This window comes from Muscardinus avellanarius (genome assembly GCF_963383645.1).
Source record: "Muscardinus avellanarius genome assembly, chromosome: 10".
Lineage (NCBI taxonomy): Eukaryota > Metazoa > Chordata > Mammalia > Rodentia > Gliridae > Muscardinus > Muscardinus avellanarius.
In genome coordinates, this window is record NC_137796.1 from 13,115,479 (window position 1) to 13,139,092 (window position 23,614).

General features: G+C 48.0%; 1 protein-coding gene across 1 annotated transcript in view; it reads right to left on the reverse strand.

Annotated features, from left to right (window-relative positions):
* Positions 1–23,614, reverse strand: part of HYDIN (HYDIN axonemal central pair apparatus protein) — a gene marked incomplete at both ends in the record, with an annotated part of 366,181 nt that overhangs the window by 4,938 nt on the left and 337,629 nt on the right. Inside the window, 9 exons of the mRNA XM_080704134.1 lie at positions 175–399; positions 6,487–6,717; positions 8,146–8,296; positions 9,112–9,275; positions 10,137–10,349; positions 14,383–14,602; positions 16,010–16,287; positions 18,065–18,223; positions 19,988–20,186. Coding sequence (XP_080560260.1) covers positions 175–399; positions 6,487–6,717; positions 8,146–8,296; positions 9,112–9,275; positions 10,137–10,349; positions 14,383–14,602; positions 16,010–16,287; positions 18,065–18,223; positions 19,988–20,186 — 1,840 coding nt within the window. The remainder of the gene's footprint in view (positions 1–174; positions 400–6,486; positions 6,718–8,145; positions 8,297–9,111; positions 9,276–10,136; positions 10,350–14,382; positions 14,603–16,009; positions 16,288–18,064; positions 18,224–19,987; positions 20,187–23,614) is intronic.

Genomic DNA, 23,614 nt, shown 5'->3' on the forward strand with positions numbered 1-23,614 from the left:
TTATTTTATTTTATTTTTTAGATGTTGAAACAAGGTCTCACTATGTTGCTGAGCCTAAAACCTGTGATTCTCTTGTCTCAGCCTTCCAAGTATTGGGGTTTAGAGGCGTGCACCGCCACAGCCAGCCACCTATTATTATCACCCCAGGCTTCTGGCAAGGGAAGGGCTACTCACCCTGCAGTAGTATTCTGTCTTCAGCCGTGTGTAATTAGTGAACTTCACAAATATGCTTTGGCTGCTGCCAAGAACGGCCTGGAAGTGGACGGGCTTTTCGGGAGGCGCTGGCACGGCCTTCAGGTTGAGCTCATATTGGTAATACCCCAGATCACTGTTGTGCAAAGTTAGTCTCCCAAAGGTTTCTCCAGCTTTCAGAGGCTGGAATTCAAGTGAGAATGTGCCCTGGAAGAGAAGAGAGAGGCTTCCGTCATGCTGGGACCCCTCCCCTGCCACCCAGAGACCTGCCATGGTCCTCACAGAAGGTTGGTGGCAGAAACGGTTGCTTGATAGGCAAATGCTTATGCTGCCCTGAGCCCGGGAGACTTCTGTCCAATTCTCTGATATCTCTGCATCTTAAACACAGGTACTGAATCCTCGCTGGAGAGGCGTGAGGATGGAGATGTGGTATCAGCAGGAGGGCTGATGGTCAGGAGGGCTGATGGTCAGACAGCTCCTTCTTTGCACAGAGTCAATCTCAGAACACCTGTCTGCATTCTGACTTTTCCTCCAGGGAGGTTTTCTTTCAACTGTTACTCATAGCAAAGCAAAACAAGAACCAAAGAGTATTGCTCATGATAGCAAAAGATGGAGAACAATTCAAATGCTCTAGCAGTAGGAAGGTGGTTAAATAATTTAGTTTCCCATTCCAGTTGAATACTAGGCAGCCATAAAAAAGCACGGGACAGCATTGCAATGAAAGGTGTCAATGATATTGTATCACTGGTGACGGTTACAAAAGCGTATACAACATATAAGCACATTTTTGTGGAGAAGAATCTATGTATGTATAGAAATGAGACTGGATATATTCCAAATTGTCATTGCTATTTATTTCCCTCACTGAGTGAGGGAAACGAGATTTGTGTGAACTTTTACTTTCTTTTTTTTTTGTTGTTGTTTTTGTGGTACTGGGGGTGGAACCCAGAGGCTTTCTACCTCCGGGTTATAACCCCAGACCTATATATATATATTTTTTGGTGGTACTGGGGTTCCTGGAAGCCCTTCTACCTCCGGGCTACACTCTCAGAGCTATTTTATATTTTTATTTGGAAACAGGGTCCCTTAAGCCAGCATGGCTGGCTTCGAACATGCGCGATCCTCCTGTCTCCGCCTCCCAAGCGCGGGGATTACAAGTGTGCACCACCACGCCTGACCCCCCATCAGACCTATTTTTCATTTTATTTGGAAACAGGTCTCACTAAGTTGCTGAGAGCCTCACTAAGTAGCTGAGGCTGGCTTTGAACCCGTGTGATCCTCCTGTCTCAGCCTCCCAAGTGCGGGGATTACAAGCGTGCGCCACCATGCCCGACTTGAACTTTTACTTTCTATATCATATACTTCTGTGGGGTTAAAATTTTGTTTTTTCAAGAATAGGTATTAAAAAAAAAACTAATTTGGGCATGGCAGTACACGTAATCCTAGTACTTGGGAAGCTGAGACAGGAAGATCACAGGTTCATGGCCAGCCTCAGCAACTCACTGAGGCCCTCTGCAACTTAGTGGGCCCCTGTCATTTATTTATTTATTTATTTATTTATTTATTCATTCATTCATTCATTCATTCATTCATTCATTCATTTTAATTTTTAGTGTGGTACTGGGGATGGAACCCAGGGGCATTCTACCTCCAAGCTATACCCCAGCCCTATTTTTATTCTTTATTTTGAAACAGGGTCTCACTAGTTTGCAGAGGGCCTCACTAAGCAGCTGAGGTTGACCTCGAATCCATGATCCTCCTGTCTTAGCCTCCTAAGTACTGGGATTATAACCTTGTGCCACCATGCCCGGCTGAAATGGAATCTCACTAAGTTGTGGAGGGCCTCACTAAGGAGCTGAGGCTGGTGGCAAATCTGCAATCCTCTTGTCTCAACCTCCCAAGTACTGGAATTACAAGTGTGCACCAGCATGCGTGGCTGAGACCCTGTTTTTTGTTTTGTTTTGTTTTGCGTTACTGGGGATGGAATCCAGGGGCAATCTACCTTTGACCTACACCCCCAGTGATATTTTTTATTCTTATTTTGAGACAGTGTCTCACAAAGTTGTGGAGGGCCTCATTAAATAGCTAAGGCTGGCTGCAAACCTGTGATCCTCCTATCTCAGCCTCCCAAGTTCTGGGATTACAAGTGTGCACCACCACGCCTGGCTTGAGACCTTGTTTTAAAATAAAAATATGAAATAGGGCTGGACATGTAGCTTGGAGGCAGAATGCCTCTGGGTTCAATCCCCAGTAAAACAAAACAACCCCCCCAAAACAAACAAACAAAAAACTACCCCAAAACTAGTTCTTAATGAAAAAACAGAATTAAAAGAGACTATCACTAGCCAGGTGTGGTGGTGCCCACTTGTAATCTCAGTATGTGGGAGGCTGAGACAGGAGGATTGCAGGTTTGTGGCTAGCCTCAGCAACTTAGTGCGGCCTTCTGCAACTGAGACCCTGTTTCAAAAAAAAAAAATAGGGCTGGAGGGCAGTTTAGAAGTAGAATGCCCCTGGGTTCAATCTTCAGCACAACAAACAAACAAACAAACAAACAAATGAAAGAGAATATCACAAGTCATCGATGTTTAAAACAAAAAGTATAGCATAAACATTTAGATGATTTTCCCACAATAAAAAAAGAGTGGCTGGACATGGTGACACCTATTTATAAATCCTAGTACTTAGGCTGAGACAGGCAGATCACATGTTCATGGCCAGTGTCAGCAACTTAATGAGACTCTCAGTGACTTAGTGAGACCCTGTTTTAAAATAAAGAATATAATAGGGCATGGAGTGTAGCTCAAACGGCCCTGAGATCAATCTATACTTCTATACACACACAAATTAGATGACACAGATAAATAACGAATATAGCTTACAAAAACAGACCCACGAAGATAAAGAAACCTTACAGAGTACTAGCACCACTAGGGAAAATTAATCAGTAGTAAACAAAAATCTTTCCTTCTAAAACATTGTTGGTGGGATTGCAAATTAGTGCAACCACTTTGGAAAACAGTATGGAGAATCCTCAGAAGAATGGGAACAAATCTACCATTTGATCCAGCAATACCACTGTTGGGTATCTACCCAAAAGAAAAGAAACCAAACTACCAAACTAATGCATGTGTATCTATGTTCATAGCTGCACAATTCACCATAGCCAAACTATGGAACCAGCCAAGATGTCCATCAACAGATGAATGGATTACAAAACTGTGGGGTATGAACACAATGGAATTTTACTCAGCCATTAAAATAACTCAATTACATCATTTTCAGGGAAATGGATGGAACTGGAGGACATTATGCTAAGTGAGATTAGTCAGTCACAAAAACCAAGAAATCAGATGCTTTCCCTAATATGTGAGAGTTGGGGAGAAATGGGTCATAGGAGAAACTCTAGATGAAAAAGGAAATCCTTTAGAGGAGCAAACAAGACAACCTAAAGGAGGAGAAAGGAGGGGGGAAGAGGAAAATCTCTAAAACACACAACGTACTTATACATATTGAAGTCAACTACTAAGCCAAGCAAGGGAGGGAGGGATGGGGAGGGAATGGAGTGGGAATTGGATGGGGGTTAAATCAGTGATGTGTACATGTCTGTACACACAAGTTTTTTTTTAACCCCAATATGATGTATGAATATAATGCACTAATAAAAAATTAAAAAATTATTTCCTTCAAAGAAATTCCGAGATCATGCTTTACTTGTAAACTAGTAGATAATCAAGGATGAAGGAATCCTAGTATTCTGCAAAATTTTTCTAGAGAAAAGACAGAGAGAACTCATCCCGACCGGTACAACCTCAACACCAGAATTCAACAGGAGTAACGGGAAATAAGAGAAATTGAGCGCCGGTGTCCCTCTTTTAAGCACAGATGCAAAATGTCCAACCAAAAGCATATCCATCTGAGCTTAACGACGTAAGAAAGAGAACAGTGCGTGACCAGGACTTGGTCTTGTCAGAGGTGAAGTTTCAAGGACAGTGCCATCTCCTGCTCTCCATGGCTGGGAACGTCAGTTGCTTCTGCGTGGTGTAGTCTGTGATTCTCTTATCTTTTAGCAAGCTGAACCCAGGAGGGTCGAGTTTAGTTTATTTGAACCTTTGCTCAACTCCTTCCTGGTTCAGTTTAAGATCTGTGGAATCCACCAAGCTCCAGGGAGGTTTGCTGATGGATTATTAGGGGGTGAGGGAAAAGTGCCCCTCCCTTCCCGCAGTCACCGCAGCGCTTTGGTGTGATCCATGAGCACCCCAGGGCCCGCGTTTATGGTGGACTCCACACCCCAAAAAAAGGAGTGCTAGTGAGGGACCCTGCTTGCACTGGTTTTGGTCTGGAGAGGGGACGGCCTTGCTGGTGCAGGAGCCCATGAGCTCACCACACTCTGAGTTCACACTACTGCAGCTTGGGTCCCTGTTTCTGCTGCTGGGTCTGCAGGGGGAGCTGGAGCTAGGTTTAGTCCACAAATACAAAATTGGTTTAACTTTAGAAAAACCAACCCAATCACCACATTGACAGATTAAAAGGAGAACAAGCACGTAGGTATCTCAACAGATGCAGAAGAAATATTTGATAATGGGTATTGATAACTCAATACCAATATAGTATTTTTTTTTTTAAAAAAAAGCTCTTAGCAAGCCGACTGTGGTGGCACACACCTATAATCCCGTACTTGGGAGGCTGATGCAGGAGGATCACAAGTGTGAGGCCAGGCTTAGAACTTAGAGGGACCTTGTTTCCAAATAAAAAAATGTAAAAAATAGGAATCAAGGTGTAGCTCAGAGGTAGAATGGCCCTGGGTTCAGCCTCGGGTATGGGGTCAGGGGGCTCTTAGCAAGCCAGGCATGGTGGTATGTGTCTGTAATCCCAGTACTTGGAAGATGAGACAGAAGGATCACAGGTTCAAAACTTAAGCAACTTAGCAAGGCCCTCAGCAACTTGGCAAAACTTTGCTTCAAAATAAAAAATAAAAAGGGCTGAGGGTAGTTCAGAGGTATAATGCTTCTGGGTTTAATCCCCAGTCTGTCTATCTGTTAGCTTCTCTCTCCTCTCTCCTCTCTCCTCTCTCCTCTCTCCTCTCTCCTCTCTCCTCTCTCCTCTCTCCTCTCTCTCTCTCTCTCTCTCTCTCTCTCTCTCTCTCTCTCTCTCACACACACACACACACACACACACACACACACACGTGTGAGTACGCACACTCTTAGCAAACTAGAAATAGAAGGGGAAATTCTTAACTTGATAAAGGCTGTGTACAGGAAATCAAAAGCAAATGTCTCTGGATTGTCCCAAATTAAAAAATAAAATAGGTCTGGGGTGTAACTCAGAGACAGAATGTCCCTGGATTCAGTCCCCAATAACTAACACACACACACACACACACACACACACACACACACACACGGGTAGGAGAGCAGAGAAAACAAATTTAGACTCTATATTCTGACGGTGAAGGAAGAGCTAGAGTTGGAGAGAAGAGAATTTGATAAAATCTAGACAAGAGTTTGGGGTGATAAATTAATAAGGAGAATAAAAAAGGAAGATGATCTTCTTATTGGCTCATGATTCCAGGCCATGCCCCCGATTCCTGTTAAAGGTTTCTTGTGCCTTCCTCCTGCAGTAGCCTGCACAGAAACAAGCATATTTATGGTACCCTTTATATATTAGTGCGTATCTTGCTTTTCACCACACAGTAGTCCAGGATACCTTTTTCTTTCCTTTCCTTTTTTGTTTGGTGGTATTGGGGATGAAACCCAAGGACATTCTACCTCCCAGCTTTACCTCCAGTCCTATTTCCATTCTTTATTTTGAAACAGGGTCTTACTGAGTTGCAAAGGGCCTCACTAAGTAGTAGCTGAGGCTGTCTGTGAACCTCGATCCTCCTGTCTCAGCCTCCCGAATGCTGGGATGACAAGCGTGCGAAACCACACCTGGCTCCTTTTCTTTTTCTGCAGTGCTCAAACCCAGGCCTCGTACATTGCAGGTAAATGCTCCACCACTGAGCTCCACCCCCAGCCCTATAATACTTTCATAATTAGCAATATATATATATTTAGCTTGAACAAGGCAAACAAACAATAGAGACAATTTGCAATAAAGAAGTCCATTTTACCTGTCCAAACAAAAGCAAAATGCCCCCGGTTCATGCAAGGAGGATTTTGGCAGCAGAGGAAAGGGATGTGAGCGTGTCCGCCCCCTCCCTCCCTAGCCAGGGCTGGCCCACCATCAGGGGAGGCGCAGCGTGGGCAGAGTCTGTGACAGCCCTTAGGGGACCCCCGGCAGCCAGGGCTGTACCTCAGAGTTGGCAGGGACAACAAACTGGGAGGGCAGGCTGATGTCGGGCACCCTGCATTCCGTGGAGAAGGTGACCATGTAGGGCAGGGGGTTTTCCACCTTGATGGAGGTGGAAGCACTCTGCCGGACCGGGGTTATCAGCTCGATGGCTTTTATGATGCCCGAAGGGATGACCCTGAAGCTCACGACGTAGTACAAGAACTCGCTGGTCACCTCATTCCGGAAGATCACCTGTGTTCACACGGAGGAGGGGGAAGCAGGGCAGAGCGGGGTTCAGCCAGGGTCCTCTGCACAGGACGGGACCCAGGAGGCTCAGGAGCCACCAGCCCTTCTCCTCAGGCAGCCGGGCTCCTCCCAGGCAAGACATGACTGCATTCCCTGGGTCTGCTGTATAAGAGGCCGGCGCAGCCTGGTCCGGAGCCAGCACTTCCCCAGTGGGCATAGCCGGTGACCCTGGGGAACGCGCCAGCCCGGGAGAGCTTTGCTTCCACTCCCGATGCCGCTTTTATAATCAGCAACAATGGCAGTAACGACGATGACATCTAGCATTTAGTGAACGATTGCCGGGTGCCAGGCACTAGAAGTGCTTGTCTGTTTGATTCCTACATGTTGTGGGCACAGGCACTATTCCCTCTCGCTTTTCTTTGAGGAGGAAAAGCTTTTTAATGAAGAAAGGGAATCTCAGCACAATGAAGTATCTCGCTGTCATCCCCAGGACCCGAGTCCAGGCTGCGTGGACTCCAGAGCCCACGGTGAGCTGCACGAAGCTCACCTGTTGGGCGCGGCTCACCCTCGCAGTTGAGGATGCTGATGTTGTCTGCTCAGTGGTCATTCACTAGCTACTTGAGCAAAGTGGAGTCTGTTCAAATCTTTGGCCGTTTTAAATACACTGCATTGTTTAACTTATTACTCTTAGGAGGTAATAGTTATTTATATAGTCTGGAATTTATAGAGACACGCATATGGGTATTATGTATATATACGCATGTATATTTATATTTACTTACTTGTATTTATGTAAATATAAATATAAACATATTTATAGATAGTGTCTTTTTTTGAGGCTCTGGGGATTGAACCCAGGGGCATTCTTCCTCTGAGCTACACCTCCAGCCTATATTTTATTATTATTATTATTATTTTTTTGGTGGTACTGGGGGTGGAATGCAGGGGCCTTCTATCTCCAGGCTACACTCCCAGACATATTTTATGTTTTTATTTGGAAACAGGGTCTGTTAAGCCAGTGAGGCTGGCTTCGAACCTACGTGATCCTCCTGTCTCTGCCTCCCAAGCGCGTGGATTACAAGCGTGCACTGCCACGCCCGGCTGAGCTACGGTTTTCTATGGCTCCTCTTCTTTGGAGCGTTCACAGTGCGACTACTCAGGTAGTACCATCTCCTGCTGGACTGCGTTCCACAAGAACAGGCTGCGCCTATCTGGGCCACTACGTGTTACCAGCACTTAGTGCCCTCCCTGGCACGGATGGACACTTGTGGAGCAAGTGAATGGATGCGGCAGAGCGGCTGGCGTGTGGAAGGCCTCGTGGGGTCTTGGAATCGTGACTGTGGGGGGACACCTGGCACCTCCTAACTCCAGGACCGTCAACCTGAGGGTCAGGCCTCGGTGGGCTTATGGGGGGTGGGTTTGATGCGCAGATACCTTTGCATTGTACAGTCCCTCCTTGTAGGCAAAGAAGTTCAGCTTGTAGTCCTTCTTGGAGCCGGACAGCACATCGATGTAATCCAGGCCTTTCATGGTGACACTTGGGTCTGCCCGCTCTGGCTTCACCATCTCCACAATGACCCGGAACCTGAGCATGCAAGGAGAGGAGACAGGAAACGAGACTGTGTCCAGAGGAAGGACAGAAGGGGGTTGGGGATACTCTTTTTTTTTTTTTTTTGTAGAACTGGAGATTGAATCTAGGGGCATTCTACCTCTGAGCTACACCTGTGGCACTATTTTTAATTTTTTTTTTAAATTTCAAACAGAGTCTAAGTTATGGAAGGCCTCCTGAAGTTGCTGAGGCTGGCTGAGAACCTGTGATCTTCCTGTCTCAGCCTCCCAAGTACTGGGATTACAGGTGTGGGCCACCACGCCTGGTTGTAACTGCCATTTATTGACCACCTTTTAATCCTTCAGCCTCTATAGGAGGTATATATCACTAATATCTCCGCTATGCTAAAGAGGAAATAAAGGCCAAAAGGAAGAAGATAATATGCTCAGATAACTTCATTAGTTATTGGCAAAACTGGCACTCAAATTCAGATCTGGGCCTTTATCCACATCGCACGCACGTGGGCAGCCTTCAGTAAGTTACCCCTCTTCTCCCAGTCTGCAGTTCTCTGTTTTACAGGAGGGGGTTGAGCTGCTTGGCCTTGCATTCTATTCTATTCTTACTACAAGATCCAAAGGACTTTCCAGTGGCTTAGATAATTAGAATACTCAATAATAACAAAAATCAAACCTGGCCTGGTGGCGCGTGCCAGTATCTGGGAGGCTGAGACAGGAGGACCGCATGTCCAAGGACAGCCTCAGCAGTGTAGTGAGAATGCCACATTCTCCATAGGCGTGAGCTGGGGCAGGACCACGGGGATGGTGGGAGTTGTCCTTCTGCCTCCCCCTCACCTCTGGGGCTTGTTCAGCCAGTTGGTGATCGGCAGGAGCTCGGTGTAAGGTGTCTTGCATGGCACTTCACGGGTGATACTGGCAACAGCTTTGGGGAGTTCGGCAGTCCCATGCAGAGCATACAGCCAGCCGGTTCCATCCGGGAGGGGGAAGAAGAGGGTGCCCTAGGGAGAAGAAATACGTGTGATTAGAATGAAAAGAAGCTTCTTTATGGTGCACCTCTGAGCATGGTGGGGATGCAGGATTAATTAGAGGCTCTATAAGTAAGCGGGGTAATGCATGCAGAGTCACAGAAATGTTCCTATGTATTTGAACTAGGAATCTCACCCCAGGGAAATGACTGAAGAAAAATTTCTCCAAAGGAAAGTGTTAAATATGTCACACACACACACACACACACACACACACACACACACACAAACACACACACACACACACCCCGCCTCACTTACAATATGGATAAAAATTTAGAGACAAACATTCAACAAAAGTGGGATATTAAAGGAATCATAATTCAATGAAGTATTGGATAGTCATAAAAATGGTGATCACAAATCTGCGTAGTTAAATAAAAAATGCTTAATGTAAATTGAGAACACACTGGACACAAGCTCGGGTGGGCTATGACCACAGCTTTGGCCTTGTCCGACTAAGGATCAAAAGTAAAAATAGTAAAAAAAGAAAGTGCATTTCTCATAGCATGGAGGACTGTGGCTGCTTTTCTTTTATTGATTTTTATTTCAGTCATTGGGATGCTATTTAGATAATTAAGGTAAATATCCATTGCCCGATGCTTGGTCCAGGACAATTTCAAAACTGAGCCCTGGGTTCTAGGAGAATGCCCAACACAGGAAACATGGACAGAGAGGGAAGCCAACGCTGGGCAATCTGCTGTTCCGGCAGTGTTCCAACGTGATCTGGGTGCTGCCATCTTGTTCTCCCATCCTCTGAGCCTCCAAACCACCGTCTAGCCTCTTTCCTTCCTTCCACTAGGCTGGGAACCTGGTGCGGAGGCCTCCGCCTACCTGGTGCTTGCGGTTCTCCAGGTTCATGGTGCGCGGCCGGTAGGTGATCTCATAGGGCTTGTTTTGCTGATGGGCCTCGAGGGTGATGAACTCCGGACCCTCCCAGTGCTCGCCCTCAAAGATGGGGTGCAGATTCCAGGTCTGGTTGGTGCGGTTTGACAGCAGGATGGTCTGTGTGTGCTTGGAGCGCACCTGGCAGTTGAAATTCACCACCTGGAAGCGTGAGAAATAGATGTCAGTAGCATCATAAGACACATATTTGAAAGCAGCTGTCGGCAAGGAGAATTCTACTTTTGGCCAAAAGGGATCCTGCCACCAGTAAGTCAGGTGTGCAGGACAACTTAGCAGGAAACTGCCAGGCATTTTATTTCCAGCATGGGGCTTCTGTGCTGTGCTCCTATTGGTGGGAACAGAATCCCAAATTCTTTACGCCATTGGCTGAAGGGGATCCCCGGGGAGGGGCTGGCATTCACAATATCTTTACAAAAATACAAGTACACATAAGGTTACGCGATGGCAATTTTATAAAATGGAGCCCAAGTCAAACTACTCCTTTACTGGAAAAGACCTAATTATAGTCTCACAATTAAGCAGGCACCTCACTGTTCATGGCTCTTGCCTGGGCTTGAGGAACAGAATGCACACAGGGAAAGGCTGGTTTTAAGCTGGGCATGGTGGTGCATGCCTGTAATTTCCAGTACTTGGGAGGCTGAGATGGGAGGATAGCAGGTTCAAGGTTAGTCTCAGTACTTAGTGAGATCCTGTTTCAAATTTAAAAAATAAAATAGGGCGGGGAGTATAGTCAGAGCAGAATGCCTCTGGGTTCAACCTCTAGTACCAAAAGACTGATTTTAACAGTACTACCTACCTGAGTTTTTTTTTTTTTTTAAGTTTTCTGTGATCAACTTTCTTTTTTTTTTTCTTGTGGTACTGGGGATTGGATCCAGGGGCATTCTACATACCCCCAGACCTTTAGTAAATGTTTCTGTTTTGAGACACTGTCAAATACTCTCTGAGAGTTACTCTCAGTGACTCTGACTAGGTTATTGAGAGTCTCGCTAAGTTGTTGAGGCTGGTCTTAAACCTGTGAACTTCCTGTCTCAGCCTCCCAAGTACTGGGATATCAGGCATGCACCACCACACCTGCCCCGCCCTCCCTTTTTAACTGATTATACATCATAATGAGATTCAGCGTGATAGCCGATCAAGAAGAACAAAATCAGGGAAGACCTAAGAGCAAAGTGCTCCCAGGCGGAGGAAACGTGGATGATAGAGATCCTGGATTTTGACAGACAAGAGGCCATTCTGGCCCATGTGGAGTGAAGGGAAGGTCAAACAGCAGAGAAAAAGAGACGCAGGGCCTTGGGGTCACGGGAGAGACCTTTCTTTCTCTTCTGTTGAAGTAGCAGGTCTTGGGGGGGTGTTTCGAGTGGAGGAGCAATACGACTTGGTCTATATTCTAACAGAGTCACCCTGGATGCTGACAGGTGACAGAAGGAATAACAAGAAGAAGACGCTTCCGGTAGACCAGATGGTGGCAGGTGACGAGGGCGTGGATGGCGCTGGTAGCCCTGGGATGGTGGGGAGTGTTAGTATTTCCCAGCTGTCCTCTCCAGTGTCAATAGGATTTTCTGACGTACAGAACCTTGGGTGTAAATGGGAAGAGAGTTATGAATGACACCTAGGTTTTTAGCCAGAGCTACCAGAGGTGGGGTTGATGGTGGGAGGAGGGAAGAGACGAGGAGCTCAGCTCTGTACATGCTGTGTTTGAGAAGCCTGTTAGTCAGGCAGAAAGTGAAATGTACGAAGACTTGGAAAGTCCAGGGGAGAGATTAAGGTAAGAGAGACAGATAGCAATGCTTTTTTTGTTTAAGACAAGAAAATGGATGAGATCAACGAGGAAGGAATGTCTTTAGAAAAAAGACCTAAACTTGATGAGCACAAGCCAGTGACAAGAAAAAGAGAAGAAAGAGGAGGAGTAGGCGGGAAAGCGGGGGGGGGGGCAGGAGGAGGGACGGGCTCTGGAGTCACCTGCCATCCAAAGGTCAAGTGAGACAACAGGGGAGAACCGGCCACTGGATTATGAACATGGGCCAAGATGACAGTGTGGTACTGGTATAAAGTTACTCAAAGAAGTTAATGAACAAGCCGGGCGTGGTGGCGCACGCTTGTAATCCCCGCACTTGGGAGGCAGAGACAGGAGGATCGCGCAGGTTCAAAGCCAGCCACGCATGCTGACTTAGGAGACCCTCTTTCCAAATAAAAACCTAAAAATAGGTCTGGGAGTGTAGCCCAGAGGTAGAAGGGCATCCAGGAACCCCAGTACCACCAAAAAAAAAAAAAAAGAAGTCAATGAACAAGAAGAGAGTTCAGTAACAGGCTCACACACATACATGTATATATGTGTGTGTGTATGTATATATATATATATATATATATATATATATATATATATGATCAATTGATTTTTGTCACAGGTGCAAGGCATTTCAGTGGGGAAAGGATGATCTCAACAAATGGTGCTAGAATAACTGAATATTTATATAAAAATAAAATGAATTTTCATCCCTATCTTGCACTATACACAAAAATTAACTCCAAACAGATTAAAGACTTGCTTCTAAGTAAAACTTGTTTCCAGAATATATGAAAAACACTCTCTCCATATATATGTATATATACATATAAAATACATCAACACAAACTATATATAAACATATGCCTATGTTTATATATATTTCTAATAGATACCTTTTGTGGTACTGGGGATCGAACCCCGGGGCATTCATTTTACCTCCAAGCTACACCTCCACTGTTATTTTTAATCTTTGCTTTGAAGCAGGGTCTGACTGAGTTGTAGAGAGTTTCACTAAGTAGCTGAAGCTGGCTGAGAACCTGCGATCCTCCTGTCTCAGCCTCCCAAGTACTGGGATTACAAACATGTGCCACCTTGCCTGGCTGAGCTCTCAATATTTTAAGAAGAGGACAAATGGCCCAATTACAAACAGAAGATTTGAACAGACACTTCAACCAAGATCATCTCTGGGTGGCAAATGAGTACCTGGAAAGGCATCCCCCATGAGGAGTTACTAGGAAAGCGCAGAGCAGAAACTTCAGCGAGACACGGCTGTAGCTGAGCGGAATGGCCAGAGTTTAAAAAGCTGACCACATCAAGTGTGGACAAGGGTGTGGGGCAAGTGGAGATGCCAGACATTACTGAGTGAACACAAAAGGAGAAAACCATAGCCGGGCGTGGTGGGCACGCTTGTCATCCCCGCGCTTGGGAGGCAGAGACAGGAGGATCGCGCAGGTTCGAAGCCAGCCGCGCGCGCTGGCTTAGGAGACCCTGTTTCCAAAATGAAAATGTAAGAATAGGTCTGGGAGTGTAGCCCCGAGGTATAAGGGCTTCCAGGAACCCCAGTACCACCAAAAAAAAAAAAAAAAAAGGAGAAAACCATCTTGGAAAACCATGTAGTAGCTTCTTCAGAAGATAAACAGAGACCTACCCATTCCATGACTAGCTATTTACACAAGAGAAATAAAAACATAGCTTCTTGCTGAGATGTGTTCATGCATAATCATTTTGCATACTGTATGATTCCATAATATGGCATGCTTTTTTTTTCTGTGGGGGATTGATCCAAGGGGTGTTCTACCTCTGAGCCACATCCTTAGTTCTATTTTCTTATTTTAAAGCAGGTCTCTCTTAAGTTGATGAGAGTCTCACTATTTTCTGAGGCTGTCCTTGAACCTGTAATCTTCCTGTTTCAGCTTCCTAAGTGCTGGGATTACAGGTGTGCAGCACCACACCCAGTTAACATTTTTGAAATAACAAAATTATAGGGGGGGGTTGGGTGTCATTTTATCATTTTTACTTCAAGCAATATTGTCAGGAAACAGCTGAAAGCACAGTCAATTTTGCAGGAACAGGGCTGGCAGAGTGTTCGCCCAAGGCCATTTTGTAACCGCAGAGGAGAAGGTATTAACCCTTTACTCTAAGCTTTTAGAACATAATTTGATCTTGAAGGAACGCCAGTGCAGGCTCCTTGAGTATTTCATGCTTGAGTTGAGAGCTGAGGAATGAGTAGGAGTTAACTAAACAGAGAAAAACGAATATTTCAACAGTGGGCATGGCTTGTTCCAAGTCCCTGTGGTGGGAGGGAGCGGTCTGAATGTTGGAGGTAAACTGAGTCTCCGTGCTGGGCTCGCTCCTGCCGCCAGCTCCTCCCTGGGAGCACCTACGCACCTCTTTCACTGCAGGTGGTCCCACGCAGACCCCCGACAGGGTGAGGCACAGAGGATTGCCTCCCTGGATGAAGCAGGGCACGTTTTTGTAGAGACTCTCTTTTCCCATCTCAGTGGGATGGTAGGTCACTTCGAAAGAAACCTCCATCCCAGCCGTGATGTAGCCTTCTTCTGGGCTGATGGAGAAATGAGGCTCAAATTTTTTGACATCCCACTTAAACCTTTTCAGACAAAAGAAGACAAGAAAGACAGTTTGTTAACATTCTGAAGGAGGGACTGAAAACCACAGAACTTTTTTCTTCTTTTTCTTTCTTTCTTTCTTTTTTTTTTTTTAGTATATTAGGGACATTCTACCTCCAAGATACACTGCCCTCAAGCCTTTTAATTTTTCTTTTTAACTTTGAAACAGGATCTCACTAAGTTGTTAAGGTTCTTGCTATGTTGCTGTGGCTGGTCTCAAACCTGCGATCCTCTGGTCTCAGTCTCCCAAGTACTGGGGTTACAGGTGTACACCACCACGTCTGGCTAAAATGACAGACTGCCTGGACTGTTAATTATAAAGCTCCCCTCCCTTGCCTGCTCCCTAGAACCTAAGAGGAGAAAGGAGACCTGCTGGACAGAGCAGAGTCAGTTGGAGAACACGGGCCAAGGTCACTCCCCCACCGCGTAAGTCTCCCTCTCAGAGCTGGGTTTGGGGGGGAGTGATGGCAGCTTTATCTGAGTACTGCACAGCAAGTGGCTGGGCCAGGACTGACCCATCTGAGACCGTGGCCTTGACCGTGCCCTGTGGTGCCTCAGTTTAGATTCTATGATGGGTGACAATCCCATCATGTGAGAGTCCTGCCTGTTCTTGGTGGCACTGGGATCCAGTGGTCCTGTGTGGGCATGCCGCTGTGGCTGGGCAGGAGACAGGCTGGATGGTACAGGCCAGCGCCTCCAGCCCCAGGGCCACCACACTGGGCCTGGGCAGCGAGCACCCCCTGGAGGTGTGGGGTGCAGCCAGGTCAGCGTTCACGAGAGGCAGCAGGGAACAGCCTGGAGCAAGGGCGGCGGAGGCAGGCCTGGGTTCCTCTCTGGCTCTGTGAGCGGGGGGCACGTGGCCTAACCCCTTTGGACCTCACCGCGTCTGTGAAATGGAAACACACAACCACCTGCGTGGGAGGGGCTGGGATGGTTAAATGGGAGATGATGCGTAAGCACGCTCAGCACTGTGGTTCTGGCCACATGCATGGTTTTTGAAGAGTTACTCAGTAGCGTTTTTGAAGAGCTACTCAGTACCTCAGTTTCCCCACGTGTATAGTGGGTTAGCTGTAGTATTGGTCTCTTGGGCTAGTGATCGGAATTAAATGAGCTGAGCTGTGTGAAGGGCACAGGACAGGGCGCAGCAAATGTTCTCCATCATATTAATTTCATGGTGGCAGTGGCCACTCTCCTGAGGCTACTGCTGTCATAGCTGGGGCAAAGGGGTGTGTGTGTGTGTGTGTGTGTGTGTGTGTGTGTGTGTGTGTGTGCGCGCGCATGCGCGCACGTGTGTGTAAGGGAGAGAGGGCAGAGATAAAAGGTGGCTGCACCTGCAAAGCACATGTGTGGCAATCCAGGCCCACGCCGCCGGCTGCAGCCTCCCCTACCTTGCACCCACGTCGCCTGTGTTCACCATGAGGATGCGGCGTGTGGCCTGCGTCTGGTACACGACTGGTCCAAAGGGAATGTGCTCCTGGTCCAGGGAGATCTCCAGGGCCTGGCAGCAGCCGCTGAGGAGGAAGAGGGGACGCAGGAGCCCCATGCATTCCATGAACACCTCCTCAGAGAAGGGAGGGATGCGCCTCTTCGGGGCAAAGGTGACTTCCAGCGTGCGGACTTCTTTGGGCTTCAGGGTGATGTTGCGAAAGGGCACCAAGGTGATGACCTGCACAGGGCGACAGCTGGACTCAGTGGCTGAGGGTGGGAGGCTCGAGGCCTCCTTTGCCTGCAGTCTTGCTGCTGGGGCTGTCCCGCTCTAGGGGCCAAATCTCACTCTTCTAAGCTGTGTAATCTTACTTCTCTGACCTGCTCTGTGTTGAAGGATAGGATCGTGTGTGTATTTTGTATACAACCTGTGTGGCATCTAATAGGTATCCAACAAATGTCAGTTCCCTTTCCTGCCTCCGACTCATCGTGGGCATTTTATTCTTCCTCCCTTCTCCCTGGTAGAGCAGATGAACTCTCAGCACTCTAGTGTCACCCAAGGAACAGTCCCTGGGCTTGTTAAGTGCAGATTCCAGGGCCCTGCACGAGGCAAAGTGAATCAGCGTCCCTGGGAGGGCTTGGAACCCGCTTCTCCAAAGTCTCCTGGGTGACTCGTGCATCCTAAAGCTTGACAGCCACTGCACACATCTGGATGGCTTTGTCTTTCCCTTAGTCCTGGTAAAACGGGAACCCAAATCAGCCTCAAGGAAGCTAACTCCCTCTGTGCTCAGGCTCCCTTGGGTGTGGGGAATTGAAAGGTCACTGTAAGTGGACTGTGGCCGCTGGGAGCGAGGGGAGTGGCCTGGAGCCACAGCGGGAAGTGATTCCAGAGACTTCTCAAACATTATGGCATTCAGAGCTGGCCTCAGGGCCACGAGGGAGGGAAGCAGGCGTTTGCCCTTCTTGTCTGATGGTGTTGTGGGCAGTGTGGAGTCTTGTGATGAGATGCCCATGGGTCTCCTGCTCTGTCTGGCCCCCAACAGCACTTTCTCTGTGTCTTGCAATCCCTAGGTGGTCCGCAGCTCTTCTTCCACACGGATTCACATCTGGTTTTCCACAAGCACTGGCCCTTTGGAGCGCAGATCCCTTTGCCCCCGGGGTACCCCTCCCCACCTGTCTGCCTGGGAGACCCCTGTTTCTCCTGTAGAACGCAGCGCAGGCCTCTCCACCCTGAGGCCCCGGCCCCGGCCCAGCCCAGCAGCGCCGCTTCTGGCCCATTCTCTGCCTCTGTAGTTTTCACGTTCTCCTGGAACTGGTTATGTACCTGGGACCCCAAAGTGCTGCAGACTCCACCAGACTGAAGTCTGTGTCGCAGTCACCTTTATATTCTCTGCACCTAGCACATACTGATTCAGTAAAAGTAAAATGAACTGAGCGAAGGAATAAATACAGTTTCATGCTAATGAAACCCACGTGGTCATTTTTGACCAAAGACAGATGGCAGTAAGTTGGGCAGCAGGCAGCCTATGGAGGGAGCTTGAGGGTGTGGACGTAGCAGCAAGCATGCCATTTTACCACTGCAGTGGCAGAGGAACAGTCTTTTAGGGAGCAGATTTGTGATACTTACTGAATCACACTTTCCCTTCGGCTCAGTGAGCCCTCTTCTAGGGTCTTAAGCAGAGAATCACGGGTACACGCAAAATCTTAGTTACACAGATAGTGCAATGCTCTTTATAAGATATATTATAAACTCCCAGAATGAGCAGAAATAGATAACTGTTTTATCTATGTAGCAGAGGTATAAATCAACAAATGACATGGAAACTGGAAGATTAAAATAATGGATGCACTGTACTGTTTTGGGGAAAATGATCAAAGATAGTGCTTGGAAAGCTCTTGGCACATTTTGGCAGACTCTGGGTGCCTGAGAAATGTGAGCTCTAAGTTAGTGCTGCCTCATGGTCATCCCTACCGTTGGGAGGCATGAAGGCCCCCAGGGGAGCCCCCTAAACACCAACCTTGGGTTCCTGAAGTTCTGGGATGGAGAACAGGACCGACTGGTTAAATGTGAGCTGGGAGAGGCTGTTGTTCACGATGGACACCGTCTTCTTCATGACCTGTCCTGGCAGGACAGCTCCCAGCTTCACAATCCTATTGGCTGGATCTAGGACTGAAATCTGTGGAATTAGAAAGAAGAAGGCTCTTCAGTTGACGAGAAACATAAATATCATGATGGATCTATCCTGGCAAGGCAAGGGGTTCCCTCCTCTTCAGTGACCTAACTTCTTATGGGATGGGCATTCATGCACTCACTCGACATTTATGCGTACAAAATGCCCACTGCACTTGCCATGAAATCATATAATTAAAACTTGGCTAAGAGATATGAAGGAAAAGTCTAGGATACCTTGGTAGCACATGGCAGGGGGTCAAAACTAGATTGGGGGCTTCCCAAAGATGGTGTGCGTAGGCCGAGAGCTCAAGAGGGGCAGGATCAGTCGGGGCAGCACGGGTGGGGCTGGGGAGCACTCCAGGAGAGGAGAGAGCCTGTCCCAGGCCCTGAGCTGAAGGGGTTCACACTCAAAGCCACGGGAGCCTGGGAAGGTGGTCAGGTGTTGCATGGCTTGTAGGCTATTGCTTAGTGTGGAGTGGGAGAGTGAGTTTTATTCTGGGAGAAATAGGAAGTCAGCAAAGAATGCAGTCATCCAACCCAAGGTGTGTTTGTGAGAGTGTCTGTCGTGCTCCGCTGTGGAGAGTAGAAGGCTTGAGAAGCAGAGGGGAAGGTGTTGGCTGGAATGGTGGCAGCAGAGGTGGGAACAAGTTGATATATTGCCAAGTCCTCCTCTCAGGCACTGATGGAGATGCCGCCCTGGATGGGGCCAAGGCTGGGCTGAGCCTCGCCCTCCAGGATGACACTGACTACAACAAGCAGGCCCCACTGGCCACTGTCATTGCACCAGTCACTGAACTGCAGCTTTCCCTCCAAGGCTGCCCACCTTCCAGCCCACACATTTGCATTCTGTCTAAAAGGGCATGACAGTCTCCCCAACGGGCCTGTGAGTGCCTGGAGGTACAAGGACATGTTTAAGTTACTGACACACAACGATGCTGAATGAACAAAGGAAAGAACTAGTGAACGAAGGAGTAGTGGCCATGGGGGGAGACCCTGACTCCGTCCCGGGCCCAGACACATCTGGTGGCAATGTTGTGCTGCTCCTCTGGCTTAAGGGGGAGGCCTCCAAGAACGCACCCCTCCCATTTCCCCTTGATTACTGAATGGCCCCACACCTTTGCGTGACTCTTGGAAGGAGCCCTTTCAGTCTTTTCCAGCCTTCTATTATAATACAAATACTCTTGTCCCAAGCACCTTACACATTTACCAGGCAATCAAAGAAAAGGATGAGCAGTAGAAAATAAGAATTCTTGTTCTAGCTGGGGTATCTTGGTAGAAGGAATCCTCAACCAAATGGGATCCATGGCTGGCTGAGAGTGTTGACCAACGGAGGTGTTAAGGAAAGATGTTTCCTAGATGAAACCTGTGTCTGCAGATGTTGCCTGAAAATGTTGTCTATTACGCCTGAAAAGAAGACACACCCTCCTGTGGGAAGGAGATGCACTTGGGAAGCTGCAGCAGATCATTTTAAACTTCTCTAAGAAGATGAAGAGTTTTTCTAGGGCCTGTGATGACCATAATCCTTTGATACAGTGAATTTTGGAACTGAGTAAGAGCTATGATTCTCTTGAGTTTGATTTGATAATTTCCCTCTTTGTGTGGTTAGGGACATCATCTCAGTGGAACTGGTCTATCTCTGATGGAGCAACCCTGGGGCGGAGACATGGAGGGGTGGGAGAGGTGAGTGGGCTCAGGTGGGCAGAGGAGGCTGGGGAGGGAGGATGGAAGGAGGCGGGAAAGCCCAAGGACCTCCCTCACCGGCTCTTACCTTCATTTCAGCCCCTCTCCCTTTGATTTCGACTGTTTGTTGAGAAAGCCCATTGATTTCGAAGGGGATGAGTTCTCGGTAATTGATGCTTTCTCGAGGATAAAAGATGATTGGGATCTCCAGTGTATTTCCTGGCTTTACCACGTCCACACGGAAGTTTACCTCAAGGTGGGGGGTGTTGGTGTACAAACAGTCTATGCTGGGAAAATCAAGAGGGAGGGGCAAAGCTCTGAGAGGGCTGACTAGAGAGACTGAAGTGTTCCCTGGTTTCTCTGGGATGGACTGGGTTTCCTGCCAGGCTGTCGTTAAAGAGCTGGAAGGGACCGTAGCAATGACCAGCCTGAACTCTCCTGGGTAGTGTCACGTTAGTTAACCAAAGTCATATTCTGGGACCTAGGTAGAAGCAGGCTCAGACTTGAAGGCTCATGATCCCTTGCCCAGTGTGCTTTTCACTCTATTGAGCCTGCCTGCCTGCCTGCCTGCCTGCCTGCCTTCCTTCCTTCCTTCCTTCCTTCCTTCCTTCCTTCCTTCCTTCCTTCTTTCCTTTCTCCCTTCTTTCCTTCCTTTCTTCCCTTTTTCCTTCTTTCTTCTTGTACTAGGGATCAAACCCAGGGGTATTCTGTCTCTGAGTTATACCCGCAGTCCTATTTTATTTATTTTTGAAACAGGGTCTTGCTAAGTTGCTAAGGCTGCCCTCGAACCTGCAATCCTCCTCCAAAGCCTCCAAAGCGCTGGCATTACAGGTGTGCACCACCATGCCTAGCTTTGAGCCTCTGTTTCTTGGTAATGCATGTCACGATTAGAAAAGGAAGATGCATTCTAGAGTTGGACAGATAGGATTTTGGATACAGGCTCTATTGCTAACTATCCATGTGGCCTAGAAAAAAATTACTTTGCCCATTTGTATCTGTTTCCTTATCTGTAAAATGGGGGTAGAGATAGCTCTTTCATAGGACTGTCATGAGGGCTAATTGAGATAAAGTGGTCACTGAGGCAGTCACTAAATAAGGCACAGAGGAAATATTCCACAAAGGTGAGCCATTATTATGACTAATTGCTCAACTAGAAGCCATCTTGAAAGATCATGGCCACCCACTCCACCTGTGGGTAGGAAGGCATCTAGACCTTTCCATCACAGCCATTCCTCATCTGTCTGAGAGGTATTTAGAGATGGTGACCAGGTAGGCCCATGTAGAGAACTCAGTTGCATTATGCAAGAAAGTGTATTTTTAACACCAAGGGATATATGCATGTATGCCTCTATCCCTTTTCTTTTTGTACTTGGGATTGAACCCAGGGGCACGCTACATCTGAGCTACACTTCCAGCCCTTTTTTATTTTTATTTTGTAAAGGTCTCACTAAGTTGCCGAGGCTGGCTGTGAACCTGCAATCCTTCTGTCTCAGCCTCCCCAGTACTGAGATTACAGGCATGCGTGATCACGTCCGGCTGTCTGTATCACTTTCAATCTCACTTTGATGTATAATTACAATGCACCAATGAAGGTATATAAAAGCACATAGATAAGATTTTTAAAAATTATTTTTATTTATTTTTAAAATGCATATATTTTTATTGGTACATTGTAGTCATACATCACAATGGAATACAAGACTTGTGAGGATATACAAGCACATATCATTCAATTAGCCTTTATCCAATCCCCATCCCATTCTCTCCTCCTCCTTCGATCCCAGGCTTGATTGGTGATTAACTTTGATACGTTTGTTTACGTACATCATGAGTTTTAAAGAGATCCCATCCCCCACCATCCCATCTTCTCTGACTGGTCACCTTAATTGCTCCTCTATAGGGCCCTTTCTTCAACTAGACCTCCTACTATTACCTATTTCTTCCTAGTTTTTGCATATTAGGGAAAGCATCTGGTTTTTTATTTTCTGTGATATTTCTCTGTGTATGCCACATTGCAAGTTCTAATCTCACTCTTGATGGCCCCAGCACTGGCCTGGCCACCCAGCAGATTCTGATGTCGGTCTTGCTGGCTCCAGTACTGGCCTTGCCTCATGGCAGACCCTGATCCCGGCCTCGCTAGCCCCAGCACCGACCTCACCCCTCGGCAGGCTCCGATCCCTGCCTCAGAGGCCCCAGCACCGGCCTTGCCTCATGGCAGGCTCTGAACTCCACCTCGCTGGCCCTGGCACCAGCCTAACCACTCAGCAGGCTCCGATCCCGGCCTTGGAGGCCCCAGCACTGGCCTTACCTCACAGCAGGCTCTGATGCCAGCCTCGCTGGTCCCGACACAGTCCTAACCTCTCGGCAGGCTCCGATCCTGGTCTCGGAGGCCCCAGCACTGGCCTTGCCTCATGGCAGGCTCCAATCCCAGCCTCAGTGGCCCCAGCACCGGCCTCACCCCTTGGCAGGCTCCGATCCCGGCCTCAGAGGCCCCAGCACCAGCCTTGCCCCACGGTGGACCCCAATCCTGACCAGGCTGGCCCTGGCACCAGCCTCACCCCTCAGCAGGCTCCGATCTCAGACTTGGAGGCCCCAGCTCTGGCCTTGCCTCACAGTAGGCCCCGATCCCAGCCTTGCTGTCCCTGGCACCGGCTAACCCCTTGGCAGGCTCCAATCCAGGCCTCAGAGGCCCCTGCATTGGCCTTGCCTCATGGCAGGCTCCCATCCGGGCCTTGCTGTTCCCGGCACCAGCCTCACCCCTCAGCAGGCTTCGATCTGAGCACCCTCGTCACACAGCATGCTGTCCCAAGTTCCTGAACGTGCACAGTGGTAGCATTCTGCCTCTGGGATTATTTCTTCAAAAGAACCAGGTGCGTTGCATCAGATCTCTGCTTCTCCTAAGTACTGGCCACTGCCGTTGCTGATGTCTCCACCATCTCAATTCTTTCCCATACTCTTTTCCCACGCCGCATGTTGTCCAGTATTCCTGAGCATGCGTGACGGTAGCATTCCACCTTTGGGGCAATTTCTTCAGAAGATCAGGGTGAGTTGGATCAAATCTCTGCCTCTCCCACATACAAGCCTCCACCGCCACCACAGCCACTGCTGCCAACACCGCCTTCCTCCTAGGTCTCCGCAGAGCTCCCTCCTTACAGATGATGTCCAGGATTCTTAAGCATGTAAGAAAAGGCAGTCCCCCTTCGCAGGGATTTTTCCAAAAGTTCCAGGTCAGTAGGATATGTTTTGTCTGCATCTCCAGAATCCTGGCTGCCACTGCGGCCATCTTGACCCCTCTCCAGTATTTTTTCTTTTCTTTTTTCTTTTTCTTTTCTTTTCTCTTTTTTTTGAATAAGAGAAGACAGTATGTGTGGTTTGAAGAGGTTGTGGGATCAGGCACTCAGAAGCAATTAATTTTTTCTCCCTTCCAAGAGCAGAGTCCCACAGCCTCACCACGCAGAGCAGGATCTGCTGTTCTAAGCGCATCACGGCCAGCGCAGCACAGCAGCTCTGAGTTCCTCTGTACCCGCAGCTCGGCCTCCCGCCCGGCACTGGGCTTTTCCGGGAGCGGGCCAGGATGCCTGTCTCCAGCCCGGCACCAGGCCTTCCTGGGAGTGGGCCAGGCTGCCCGCCCCCAACCTGGCACCGGGCCTTCCCAGGAGCAGGTAGGGCCTGATAGATAAGATTTTTAATTGATGTTTAAAATTATATGATACTC